We start from the raw sequence: 13,387 nt of genomic DNA on the forward strand, positions 1-13,387 counted from the left end.
TCTTCAGGAATAAATTAATAATAATGTTAAACTTGCTGCTTTGCTTTTTTTTTGAGAAAAAACTTGCTGCCTTTTCTTTTTGCTTTGCTGTGCAATTGGTCATGGGCCTTGTGGCCCACTCACGGGTTGGTAGCGCGGCTTGTGCTTGTTCTGGGCTCAGCTAAAAGGCCCAGCTATGCAATAAGCCCTCGGGTCTCCTGGCGCGCTGCCCCGTTCTGTCCTCTCCTTCATCCCGCCCGCCCCCAGAGATTTTCCGCGCCTACAACCGCGTCCCGCGCGCCAAAATCTGGGAAGAAGTAAACCCCAGGGTGCCGCCAATGCCGCCGAAAACAAAGGCTGGAGCTCGCCGTGCCCTCTTCCTGGACGAGGTAGGTGCTCCTTCGTGGTCAGTGGTCGGATTTGGGGGGTTAGGGACTTAGGGTTCCGAGGAATCATCTGATTTTGTTTGGAAGTGCACTGGATTTGCGCAGCAAGGGCTTGGAGTTTAGGGTTTGAAAAATTGGGTGGAATCTGGGTTTGGTACCTTGATATTGGAGTCTTGGACACTCTTTGAGTCCGGGTCTCAGACCCAACCGGAGTAATAGATTTGCCATTTCACAGGGAAACTGAGTTGTCTGAGCAATTGTGCTTTTGGTGGTGCCTAGTGTGTGTATACATCAAAATGGGAGAGTTGTGACACCCGGAGCAAGCGCAAGTAATTCATGATAACGCTGACTTTATCCAGCCTTGCTACAATGCCTTCTAAGTCATGTATGAACTTTATAGCTATATCTGTGTTACTTAGACTGAAATAACATAATGTGAGCCGTGTTATATTGGGAGCATGGTAGTAGTGTTTTCTGCTATTTTTCTTTATTTCGCTTCATGGAAATATTTTGAGTGTCTTTTCAATCGCAGCAAGCACATGGGTTATTATGAATATTAATAATGTGTAAGCTTCACTGAGATGTCATAGTTGATCTTGTAAAGCCTGTGTTCTGTGCATTGCAAGATGTAGAGGCCGTTGGAGCCATGCCTTTCATTATCCAAAGATCTAAAATAAGATATTTTTGTATTTACGGTAAGTTTTTCTTTTAATTGGTACTCTGGCTTCTGAGTATTCGATATACATACATGCAACTTAGTTCTTGTTGAAGTTCTAGGTCACCTTTGCATAAGGGGATTGGCCGGGATTAACAATGTTGGATTAATGTTCATTTATCATGTTATTGTCTCAGGCCATGGCAAATGAACCTTCAGATGCATTGTACAACCATCTATGTATTCAGCATTGTGTATTCAGCATGTTCTCGTCACCTCTCGGTATTCAACTATTCATGGAAGCATTGTACAACCATCTATGTTTTTCAGGAATATCCTAACCGATGATTGTGAGAAACGAGAACCAAAATTGGTGTGCAATATCATACCAAGCTAGGGTGTGTTTTATGTCTTTCTACGACCCACATTCGAAGATTTAGAGAAACCATTTGGATTCTAATTCAAATTTGAAACCGTTTGCTTTACCTCATCAAAACCATCTTTAGTGGTATCTGATGACATGTCTGCCATGTAGATGTTGGGCTGGCTTGTACTCTGTTTACGTCGATGATCAAGTCCACGCTGGTGCACTGGCAAACTGACTAAAAGGATCAAGAGTTTAAACACCAAGTTTTGATTTTCAATATTTTTTATAACGAGTTTTAAGGTGAATTCTGAATGGTTTCATAGGGCAAGGTTGAAAGTGAACTCTTCTTCTTCCCTCCCACTCTCGACATTAGCGCCAAAGACCCTCATTTCAAAATCCCACCCCGTCACCGCCGCCTCCATGGCCAAGAGCCCTAAGGCGGCGGCAGCCACCACTCGGCGACCCACCAGAAAACCCCGCGCCGCCTCCGCCTCCGCCGCTTCCGCGCCCCCCTCCGCGGACATCGAGGACCTGGCGGTGCCCGCCTCGGCGGCGGCCGCGGTGCGCGCGGGGCTGCTCCCGTGGTACGACGCGCACCGCCGCGACCTGCCGTGGCGGTTCTCCGCGGCGCCCGGGCGGGAGGGTAAAGAGGAGAGGGCGTACGCGGTGTGGGTGTCGGAGGTGATGCTGCAGCAGACGCGGGTGCCCGTCGTCGTCGACTACTACTCCCGGTGGATGGCCCGGTGGCCCACCGTCGAGACCCTCGCCGCCGCCACGCAGGAGGTGAGACCCTGAGATGTACTGAAAGTCAGAAAGAGGGGCATTTCTCCTGCGCGGGGAAGATTCAATCTTTGATGAATAGTTTGCAGGGGACAGCCGGGCTTATTATCTGTGGTTTGCTGCTTGTTGCAGGAGGTGAACGAGATGTGGGCCGGGCTCGGGTACTACCGGAGGGCTCGATTTCTCCTGGAGGTGAGTAGTGTTCAATCCACACTCCACTGGCCATGGCAAATTATGCTCACCATTGTAGCGAATGGAGGGCTCGTTGTCCACTAGTTTGGCAAAGATTACAGTGCTCGTGGTCTGTTTGACGTTTTGCTTCAGAGAGCTTGGAAGCCCGATTTGGATTTTGCCTGACTTTTTCACTGAAATGACGATTTTTAGTGTTTTTTCCTGGAAATTTATTTGGGGTAGTCTGAGAGGGATTGTTGCAGTTAATTAAAAATCTCAGTTGTGTTGTTTCATAAGAAGATGCACTTCTTCTTTTATGGGGAAGCAGGGGGCTAAACAGATTGCTGAAAAGGGGGAGTTCCCTAGCACGGCCTCAACACTTCGTCAGGTTCGTGGCATTGGGGATTACACAGCTGGAGCCATTGCTTCCATAGCGTTCAATGAGGTTGGACACTCGTCGCTGCTTTTAAATGAGCATGTGCATTCTTGTTTCCATATTCAAATGACCTTGCAACATTTGCTGTTACCATAGGTCACTCCACTTGTGGATGGAAATGTTGTGCGTGTTCTCAGCAGGCTTTTTGCTATTGCTGATAATCCAAAAGAATCCTCAACGGTGAAGAGATTCTGGTGAGCAGCCCTATCGTGACAGTAATCTCTTTTTATTACATGGCCGTTTACAGTAATGGTAACATTTAGTGCAAATTAGGACCGAGTATGGTGATTTATTATCTTGTAACATTTTCCTAGAATGAACAACTAACCGGCATAGTTAACTTTAGCATTTAAATTTCAGTTTACAAGCTTGATCTGCAGTTGCCAGTCTCCACCTAACCTAAGTGCAAGTTGTATTCACTTTTAGTTCCATATCAATACTGATCTCTCTGCGACCATACTTTTTAGTGAATGCCTAATTTCGGATTGGGAAGCTTTATAAAGATAATTTCTTCATTACTTTGGTCTTTTTGACATGGTTTGCTTGATCATAGGGAGCTTGCTGGTCAACTGGTTGATCCTTCAAGGCCAGGAGACTTCAACCAAGCAATGATGGAATTAGGAGCAACACTTTGTAGCAAGACGAAGCCTGGCTGCTCACAGTGCCCTGTCTCTAGCCACTGCCAAGCACTTGAGCTTTCCCGAGAAAATCCATCAGTTGGAGTTACAGACTACCCACGAGTGGTACCAAAATCCAAACCACGGTGTGATTTCGCAGCGGTTTGTGTTGTTGAGATCGCACAATGCTTGGAGCCAGATATGGCAGATCGAAGGGGCAAGGATAATCTCTTTCTCATGGTAAAGAGGCCAGAACAGGGCCTGCTTGCAGGGCTCTGGGAGTTCCCATCTGTTCTTGTAGATGAAAGTAAGACTGATTTGGTAAACCGGAGAAAAGAGATGGATACATATCTGAAACAGTTGCTTGGCATAGACCTTAAACGAACATCCGATGTGATCCTCAGGGAGGATGTTGGTCAGCATGTTCATATTTTCTCCCACATTCGCCTGACTATGAACGTTGAGCTGGTGATTCTCACGGTCAAAGGTGATCATGTGCTTTCCTCACTGTCAGTTAGTTTCTACTTGTCACTTTCCCATGCTGCACCCTAATTTTTCAGTTGTAGATGACGTGGGTCGTCTATGCGAAAAAGGACAAGATAACGCCGAACTGAAACTCGTCGATGAAAGTTCAATTGATTCCATGGGCTTGACATCAGGAATTCGGAAGGTAATTACAGTTCAAGTCTTTGCAATACCAACTCGTCCTGCATTTGGTCATAACTGTAATGTGGAAGCTTCACTTTAGGTTTACAACATGGTGAAGGCTTTCAAGATGAAAAAGCTCCCGGAGCAGAGCCCAATGCCCACGAGGAAAAGGAGTAGACGGCAAAAGCAGTAGCAATGTAGCAATGTAGCTAAAGCATTCCGTATGTATCTGGATTGCTGACTCAAAACTGCCAGCAAACTGTTGCATTGTGGCAAGCTCGCTGGAAGGAAACTAGTAGTGTCGTCCGAATATCTGCCACTTCCTGAAACCTTAATTTAGTGCCTTCTTAATTCTCCATTGGTTTACTCGAGTAAAATTTCCTTGTGTTGGATCATGAAACAGACAGCCTTTATATAACCTTTGTTGCACCAGCCATAATAAAAATAAACCCAATCATGCGACGCATCAGTCTCCACACGAATCCATAGCCATGGAAACAGAATTTCAGTTGGAAAAAAGAAAGTACCTTACATCTACTGGGAAAATAGTAGAAATAGGCACATCATTTGCAAACCCTATCACTGACGCCATATGTCAGGGGCGGAGCATATTATCAAAATGCAAAGTCAAATAAGGCATATGATCAAATTTGTTGTCTTTGGAAGGAGGTGGAATGCTCCATGGACCATCACCACCAACTCAAATATTTATACGAATCAAGATTAATTGCAAAAAAAAAAAGATCAATGTATGTTGTTGCCAGTAACATTGCTGTTAGGTGCTTATTGTATTCTTACCTGACTGAATTCATTATCAGGATAAGCAGGTAGCATCAACCTTCATAGTGAAAGTATGGGAAACGTGATTCAAAGGACAAATGGCACAAACCATAACAGTTACTCTGTAACTTCTTTCGAAATGAGTCGCTGGGTACAGTGGTTCAGTTGTGAAACAAATTTCTACGGCTGCTATGTTTATGCTTGAAAATTAAAAAAAATAATACAGGAAAGCCAATACAGATAGCAGCAGTAATGGCATACAAAGAACGGTTCATCCTCATAGGGAAACACTGTCGAAACAAATAGATGGGGACAAGTGCCTTTTGCTATCCACCAGATCATTCATGGAATGGAGTTAGATCGATCTTGAACGGCTTCTTTCCCTTGGTGACATGCTTCACACAGAGAAAAAAAGAAGATAAGTTTCCAGAGAGATTTGGCTTCAGTATACTGAAGGGAGAATGTCTAACTTACAGCAATCTCGATCAGTTCTTCTAATAGCTCCTCCAAATTACGCAATGGCTACAAAACACAAGATATGAAAGACAGACAAAAAGCTTGCTCCATGAAATATCTTAACAGGGATGGAGAGGTTACCCATTGAGTTGGGCCGTCGCAAGGTGAATTCACTGGGTCATCATGTACCTGTCACAGGATTATGAATCAAAATAAACCTTGGTCATCATGAAAATGCAAGTTAGAAGGAACAAAAAGCAACATGATAGTTTCCCCTACCTCCATGAAAATACCATCAACACCAACTGCAACCGAAGTCCTTGCAATACATGGTATTAGTTCTCGTAGGCCCCCACTTGCAACCCCACCACCATCAAGCTGACAAAACAGAATCAAGCATGACCAGCTTATCCTCAAAACGCAGTGATATGCATCAAGAACTAGTTCGGAAGACGTTTAGTTAGGTAATCGATGTTTTAGCAGTTGATCACAATACTAGGAAATAGCTAAAGAGAAGAGCAAAAAATTATGAAGTGGCTAAAAGGTCTGTATTCCTGACAACATTCCACATTTGAGTTGTTATAGAGATTACTCAAAAGCTTCAGGCTTGACTGTGTTCATGGTTGCAGAAACATACAGAGAGGATCAGATTGGAGCAATGCCATATATTATAAATGCTACAAATGAATCATGTGCAAATTTTACATCAAAGAGGTAAATAATTATAATGTGATAATTACTGCAAGTTTGCAGTGGGAACTATTGGAAACAAAAACTATACAAATGATTCTCTTAACCTTGATTTCACTCAGCAAAGAAAAAAGAAAAAGAATTTGCATAAGTTGAACAGTTGTCTGCAAGGAAAGATAGCCTAAACCAAAAGAGGAATATTGCAAAAGACTGAATATACCTTTTTCCCAGCTGGTTGTTGTAGAGCATGTGTTACATCAGCTACCTGAAATGCAGACTTCGCTATCACCGGTCTATTCGTATATGTAACTGCTCATGCTAGATTGCCAGGTACCGCATAACCCAGGATGTTTGAATATACGAAAACTTAAATTCAAGTACAGTTAAATAGAGAAAGATCAATCATCTGACTCATCTCTAAGCAACACAAATACATTATAGCGTACTGGCAACAGAACAAAGGCTAGACTACCTCTGCCATGATAAGGCAAGTGAGCAAAAAGAAAAAAGCTGAATGCATCAATAAAAAAGACACCATCTTCCTTATATTAGTAGAGCTGCATTACAGCAAAATAGGTCATTTCCAAAAAAATAAATCCAAAGATCAGGCCCTGATGAATATCAGACACACAAACCTACCAATATCAGCAAGGACAGCCTAGACATAGCTGTTCATCGAATAGAAAATAGATGCATGGGTATATAGAAATGATGGATTATGCAATTACAGAAGGTGCTAATACTTACAACCGGGCAATTTGCTTCCCTCAACCACTCAAAATTCCTTGGGTCCACAATTAGATCATCTGTGTGTACAATGAGAACAAACTTTAAATTCTTCAGAGGTCAAATATTGTTAAAATTAGGAATCTTTTATAAGGAAACCATGAACATAAGTTGATTTTTGCAGGAAAACTATCCAATGGCTTATTTCCTCTGAAATCTGAATAAGGAGACCTACAGGCTACAGCATGAGCTCTGACAGACAAGTGATTGCATTGCTTACTTTTGTATGGCAGCTCACTGCAGGCTACACTAATCTGACTATTACAGTACCTTCTCTTAGTAACTCAAGCATGCTAAGAATAGGGTTGCAAGTGGGAGCCCACCTAAGTCCCACTTCTAGTTCATTTGGGATTTGCTAGTTCAAAAACTTGACTCAAATTTGAACTAAAATTGAAAAATTGCACTAGAAGTGAGACTTAGGTGGGCTCCCACTTGCAACCCTAGCTAAGAATGACTAGGGCACCCATAGGGACATAATTGTTTCAAGAACTATTTAGCCCTCAGATGTCATTTGTTCATCTTTCTTCGTTTAGCTGCTCCATGGCAACCATCATTCATATCCATGATACATCATATTTGATTGTCCAGAAAGAGAAATTCCCAGTAAGTGTGATGTGCTTTCTGCACATAGGTTAGTACGGAATTTAATGTATAACTCTTCTCCCTCCCTTTTTTTCCATTTTGTTCATATGGCATGCACAGAAAAAGAGAGCCCAAAGATGCCTTAACTGTAGCCAAACATGGTTCCACGCTCACAGACCATCACATTTTGATTTCCAGCAAGTCTAATTTTCTCTGCGGAGTTGGCCATAACCTGAACAGATACATGATCACTACAACAAATGTATGAACAAAAGCAGCGGGGAAAGTAGTATAACCACATATGGTAAAATAGCCTGGAGGTAACTGCTAAAAGAACTCCTCAACTGAATACAGATCAGCTAACCCCCAAAAAACTTAGTTTTAAATTCATATTGAATTGATTAGTGTTGATATCCCATGAAAAAACTTAACTTGATAGCATTTATCTCATAAAGTAATCACATAAATTTTGTTAAATTGCATAGCCAACTTTGTGATTCTGTAAGGGTATTTCTGTAAGGGCCCACCAACTTTGTGATTCAAACTTTATGATGTTTGATCCATAGTTTGTAGAATAATACAGAGCTTAGCGAAATAAAAGTGGTACAGTTAGATCCATATATGGAAGTACATAATATAAGTTACTAAAACAAACAATACATTGTAAAGAAAATCATTGAAGTTCAGTTTTGGAAACCGAGCCAAGTCAGACAACGGATAATATAAACAGAGGGAGTCCTTCATTCAGATTTTGGCAAGACATCCATATTCAAATGCAACTTACGGAAGGAGCACAGAATTGTCCTTTCTTGATATTGATAATTTTTCCAGTCTTGGCAGCTGCCACTAGAAGGTCAGTCTGTTGTCATAGTAAATATCATTGATTAGGTGAGCAAAACGAGATAGTAGAAAACAGAATCATGATTTAATAATAATAGCTGGCAGTACTGCAGTTTGCTACAAAAACATGTGGACATTTAAGATTTACCTGACGACAGAGGAATGCTGGAATCTGTATAATGTCAGCAACTCTTCCAACAGCTTCACACTGATTTAGTGAATTAGTTAGAAAAAAAATTCACTTCACACTTCAGAGCAAAGGATATATAGTGGGGAAATCATGAATTCAAAGGGTGCAGTAAACACAAATTCAATATGTAATACAACCGGTATATTCAAAAATAGATGTTTACAGTATGAGTTCAAATTCATATAATTTTGTTGTAGCAACTTGAAATGACAACAACAATGAAAAACAGACATGTCGTGTTCAAATGCATGAAGTAGATGAGGTAGAATAAAATTTTAAAGGAAGGAAACGTAGTTAATGGACAATGCTAAATTTTTGCAGAAATATTAGGAAAGTGACACAGCAGTCTTGCGTACAAGATAAGACAATCGAATGGATACCTGGTAGCTTTCATGCACGTCAGTGACCACTGGAAGGTCATATGCTGCCTTCACCTTTTCAAGGATCTGATAGATGACAGAGTTATTTACACGAAGAGACAAATGATCTAATATTATTTTATCACACCTTCAGGCCTTCTTCTAATCCAGGACCCCGAAAGGATTTTGATGATGTACGGTTTGCTTTGTCAAAGCTGGATTTGAAGACAAGAGGCACCCCGACTCTGCCATGGAGAACAGACAGGTTTAATTCAGTCCCCAAATAAACAAATGTATAATGCTTTGCTCACTTGGTTGTGATGGCTTTGATGTGTTTGGCCATCTTCATGACATGCTCCTCTGATTCAATAACATTGGGCCCAGCTAGCAAGAAGAATGGTTGAGCAGCCTGTTCCAAGAACCAGAGGGATCATTTCTTGTAAAGAAACACCACATGATAGCTCTCCAATGTGATCATATTGTTTGTATCAGAGGCATATGGTGGCAAAACAAGAAAACAACAAAGGCGGAAGCAGTTTTGCTATTTTCTTTCATGGTTCCTTTTAATCATCTAGAGAGGGGCAGGATAGGGAGCACTCAGAAGGAAATCTCTGTGTAAATTAACGGAGAACATCAACAGAAGAGTAAACGAAATACCAAACATATCAGGGCTCAAGCAACCTCATGGAACTTACAAAATCTGCGACAACTCATTAACACAATTCAGACACCATGTGAATCTCCACCCAACACGCATTTCAGTAAATGTTTTACCATAATCCTAGCTCTTATGTCCCCCAGGTGATTCTTCCAGGACTTGACTAAAAAACCAAAGGAAATCTGAATTTTTTTGTATAACATGACAAAATAATCTGCCTACTAATATCAGTTGTAAGATCATGTGTCAAACCGGGGTTTTCTTATCAACTCGGAGATTATTAATCAAGGAAACCGAAACACGGGAATAGGACCCAACAGTTCCCATGGAAATACTAGAAGCCTAAAAACATCCTTCGGCGAGGAACAGCTACTGCCCGCAGGCTGATCGACGAAATGCCGCAACCGATGTCACGGACAACTGGGAGAGCAATCGCTCGTACCTTGAGCTGGTTGAACAGCGCCACGGACGAAGCATCCATGTCTGAGAAGTTAGAACGGGAACCGCGGCGGCGGCGGCGCGCGGGAGATGGCTGGGGTGTGTGTGTGAGAGAGAGAGAGAGAGGGGCGTCGGTGGCACGGTCCGGCGAAATTGGCGGAACTTGTAGGGCGCAGCGGCGGTCGGGTAGGTGAGAATTTAGAGGCGCATTGAGATTTTAGAGATCGGAGACACTTGTGGATGGGCTCGGAGCTGCTTTGGTAGGGCAGAGCATGGGGACTGGGGAGCAGCACGGCACGAGGAAGACAGAGGAAAGAGACAAGGTACGGGAAGGCCGATAAAAAATAAATAAAAAGTTGGAGATTTTTTTTTTTTGAGAACATTAAAAAGTTGGAGATGTGTTTTGGACTTTGTTAAGGGGATTATTGACGCGCAGATGGGCTTGGCCCAACAATGACGAATCTCGGTCGAGGGCTTGCTCCCTATGTGGGTATGTGGCCCACTCCAAGCTTATTTCTTTGTTTCTACCACCACGAAACTCTTTCCCAGAAACAAAGAAGAACATTTAAAAAAAAGCTGGTTGGTTGAATTTGGGGTCCAGGCCTGGCAGCCAGGAAATGGTTTGAATTATGTGGTACCAAACTGGCAACATGTGAACCTGCTCACTGTAAAAGTGAGACGTTGTAGAAAATAAAATCAACGAACACTACAGGATTGATTGATCCATAATTGACGGCTAGTGTTTAAAATTTGGGAAGATTGGGATGTGTAACACACTAAAACTTACAGGAGCTCTTGAATAAAGTTCAGTAATAATCAGTTTTGAATACATGTTTGATTTAAAGCATAATACCAAAATTATGCATGATATCATGAGCTAAACGGGTCTAACAAGTGTTTGGTAACTTGACTCGTTAAGCCCATTAACTTTACGAGTTGAAAAGACGAACTTGACTCGGCTCGTTGGTATTCGAGTTCAACCCGAGTTATTGACTACTCGTTAAACTCGCGAGTTTTGAGGTTTCGCCCATCCCTAATAGCGACCAAAACAACTCATCGGGAGGGTCTCTTGTATATCCACACAAAGCGGTATGTGGAAGATGACCGTGAACACTAACGCGAGGTTGGTGGGGAAGGAAGAGGAATGAACAATAGAGACTAGGCTCACCAAATAGGATGACACGATGTGGCATCTCGGGCAATGTCGAGGATGACTATGGTGATTCCTTTTCGTGGAGATGATCAAAGGAGGAGGGGATCCAATCAGACATCGTAGTAGTGCATAAAAAGGAGCATACAAATTAGTAATCCCACAATTATGTTATTGATCATTCATATATTTGGATTTGAAGATGAGGATATAATTCCTGAGGTTCTGTTCATTCAAATTCCCCAGAAACTATTGGAGGTGCTGTGACAATTGGTTAACGAGTTTAGAAGACAATTACTAACAAATTCAATATTTGGTTAACAAGATTTATGAAACATAGAACAACAACTTAGCATCTAAATCCATGCCTACCCCCAGAGCCCCTTACCGGTAAATGGTGTCGTGTAGATAGGACATTCATGCGATAGGTGAAGAATCTATTGTACTAGCTGAATATTTATTCGAGTGCTTGACCACAGCACAGGAAAGTGCATCGAGGGGGGAGGAACCTTGGAGCAGCAGCTAGCAAGTCTGCCTTCCTTCCTGCCTCCCCTTTCCAAAAGTGCTTTGGAAGAATATCTCTCTTGCACTCAAGCTCATAGGGAACAAATTCCACCACTGTTTGTGTAAAAAGATCAATGTTCATCCAATGAACTTAACCCAAATTCTACATACATTAAAAAAAATTCTCCCACCAAATCTTCAGTATAGAGCATATATCCTAAATCTTGGTACAATATGAAAGAGAGTAAAAATTGCAATAAGGTATAAAGGTCACTACCGTGCAGTGCAAGAACACTCAGCATCTTTATACTACCTGTCTCTGAATCCTAGACCAGAATTTTCTACCAAACCTGTCATTTCGATCTGACGGCTTGGAATTGCTAAACCTTTTTTTTTCTCATGTGGGAACAAAATTGTGCATTTTGGCAAAAAGTGAAATGTAATTGTTTGCTAGGAAAAAATATGGAATGTGCGTTACAACTTACAAGGAGGAAAACCAGTGTGCCCCCACATCCCACCCACTTGGTCCTTGATGCAATGCACCTATCCTCCCTGCCTGCCTGCATAGGCTTCCAAGGTTTTCAAAACCGCTCTCTTTTAGCCCACGGATAGGAAAAAACGGCAGCCTTCCTGGTCATGTTCATCTCCTCTTCCTCCCCCACATCCCCCAAAAGGGGCAGATGCTACAACCTACAAGTTTTCTGTCTGTCTGCTGCACCAGCATATCTTGATGTCTATCTATCTGCCATCAAAAGTCTCCATTTAATCCTGCCACCACTCTGTGTATGTGCTGCTGGCGCCTTGACAGAGACAACGCTTAATTTCTTTCTTGCTTCTTCTACAACTCCATTTAGTTTGGTTGATCTTTCTTTGGTTTTTCCTTCTCCTGGTCCGGTCAAATTTGACCAAAGCCCCCCATGATGTCCTTCTCCGAATCCTACATACCTTTCGGAAGTTCCTAGGCGCCATTCCCCATTTGTGTTGGTTCCAACTTCCAAGAACTGCTTCGATACAAGTATACGAGATCAGAGGTATTAACTAGTTTTGTTCATCTGTTACCTTTTCTGCGTTACAAATCAGATCACAGCTTGTACCCAGTTTGCTGTGTTATAAATCTCTTTAACGTTTATCCTTCTTTTTAATCTCAGATACTAATCCTGCAATTCTCCCAAAGCAGCTGACATTTACTGGATATATACTGCAGTTGGAGAGCCCGCAACACCAATCTTCGTCGGAAACATTTCGCAATCTTCAGAAACCAAGATCAGGTTTCAGTCTTCTGAAGAAACATAGATTCCACAAGCCATCTTGGAATCTTCAGAGTTGCTGTCATGGCAATGGAGACCCAGCTCGCCAGAGACGAAGCAAGGCAGAGGAGAACAATAAGCCGGAAGGAACAAGACCAGAAGAATGCGTCGTCGTCTAGCTACTTCAGCACGGAGGCGTTTCTGATGCTGGCCTGCGTGGCCGTGACGCTGTTGGTGCTGCCGTTGCTCCTGCCGCCGCTGCCGCCGCCGCCGGCCTTGCTGCTGCTGGTGCCCGTGTGCATGCTTGTGCTCCTCGTCGTGCTCGCCTTCATGCCGTCGGATGTCAGGACCATGGCCTCCTCCTACCTGTAGAGCTTGTAGATACAGAGTGGTAGTATAAAGAAGCAAAAAAAAATTCATTTTATGAACTTTTTGGTTTTTGTTTTCGGCTTTGTTGGTGTATCACGTTAATGTGTGCAAGAAGAGTTTTGTTTTTTCCGGCATATTAATGTATAGATATATCAGAAGGTCATATGGCATTTTATCTTATTTGCATTTGATTGTTGGATTTAGCTTTGTTGTACTGCTAAATTGCTTCAACCAAGTTCTTTTAACAACTGCTTCAACCAAGTTATGGGCTCATTTGACAAAGAATGGTAATCTCTGAA

At 42.4% G+C, this 13,387-nt stretch overlaps 2 protein-coding genes and 1 long non-coding RNA gene across 22 annotated transcripts; 2 read left to right on the forward strand and 1 right to left on the reverse strand.

Moving 5' to 3' along the window:
* The first annotated feature begins 198 nt into the window (after window positions 1-198).
* On the forward strand, window positions 199-4,439 carry LOC100830675 (adenine DNA glycosylase). Of its 19 annotated transcripts, none has more exons than XM_024454474.1 (10): window positions 200-368; window positions 601-1,060; window positions 1,218-1,302; window positions 1,556-2,170; window positions 2,300-2,359; window positions 2,667-2,783; window positions 2,871-2,968; window positions 3,328-3,878; window positions 3,952-4,061; window positions 4,140-4,439. In XM_024454474.1, the coding sequence occupies exons 4-10, from the start codon at window positions 1,808-1,810 to the stop codon at window positions 4,230-4,232; spliced, it is 1,392 nt and encodes a 463-aa protein (XP_024310242.1). In that variant the 5' UTR covers window positions 200-368; window positions 601-1,060; window positions 1,218-1,302; window positions 1,556-1,807; the 3' UTR covers window positions 4,233-4,439. The 19 variants fall into 19 exon arrangements, with proteins under 19 accessions (XP_024310239.1, XP_024310240.1, XP_024310242.1 ...); XM_024454478.1 differs by having other exon boundaries at window positions 601-750; XM_024454477.1 differs by lacking the exon at window positions 1,218-1,302 and adding an exon at window positions 1,351-1,418 and having other exon boundaries at window positions 601-750.
* Window positions 4,440-4,905: 466 nt separating this feature from the next.
* LOC100832198 (2-dehydro-3-deoxyphosphooctonate aldolase) lies at window positions 4,906-10,136 on the reverse strand. Its single transcript, XM_003578730.4, has 13 exons — window positions 9,823-10,136; window positions 9,034-9,131; window positions 8,871-8,967; window positions 8,744-8,809; window positions 8,322-8,381; window positions 8,118-8,192; window positions 7,481-7,565; window positions 6,713-6,771; window positions 6,186-6,230; window positions 5,555-5,653; window positions 5,417-5,464; window positions 5,294-5,341; window positions 4,906-5,214 (listed from the first exon to the last, which is right to left on the reverse strand). The coding sequence occupies exons 1-13, from the start codon at window positions 9,859-9,861 to the stop codon at window positions 5,158-5,160; spliced, it is 876 nt and encodes a 291-aa protein (XP_003578778.1). The 5' UTR covers window positions 9,862-10,136; the 3' UTR covers window positions 4,906-5,157.
* A 1,905-nt stretch (window positions 10,137-12,041) lies between these two features.
* Window positions 12,042-13,277, forward strand: LOC100825648. Of its 2 annotated transcripts, none has more exons than XR_001408101.2 (2): window positions 12,042-12,503; window positions 12,621-12,877. It is a non-coding gene; the product is annotated as an uncharacterized LOC100825648 (long non-coding RNA). The 2 variants fall into 2 exon arrangements; XR_001408100.2 differs by having other exon boundaries at window positions 12,049-12,503; window positions 12,677-13,277.
* The last annotated feature ends 110 nt before the right edge of the window (window positions 13,278-13,387 follow it).

This window comes from Brachypodium distachyon, chromosome 4 (assembly GCF_000005505.3).
Source record: "Brachypodium distachyon strain Bd21 chromosome 4, Brachypodium_distachyon_v3.0, whole genome shotgun sequence".
Lineage (NCBI taxonomy): Eukaryota > Viridiplantae > Streptophyta > Magnoliopsida > Poales > Poaceae > Brachypodium > Brachypodium distachyon.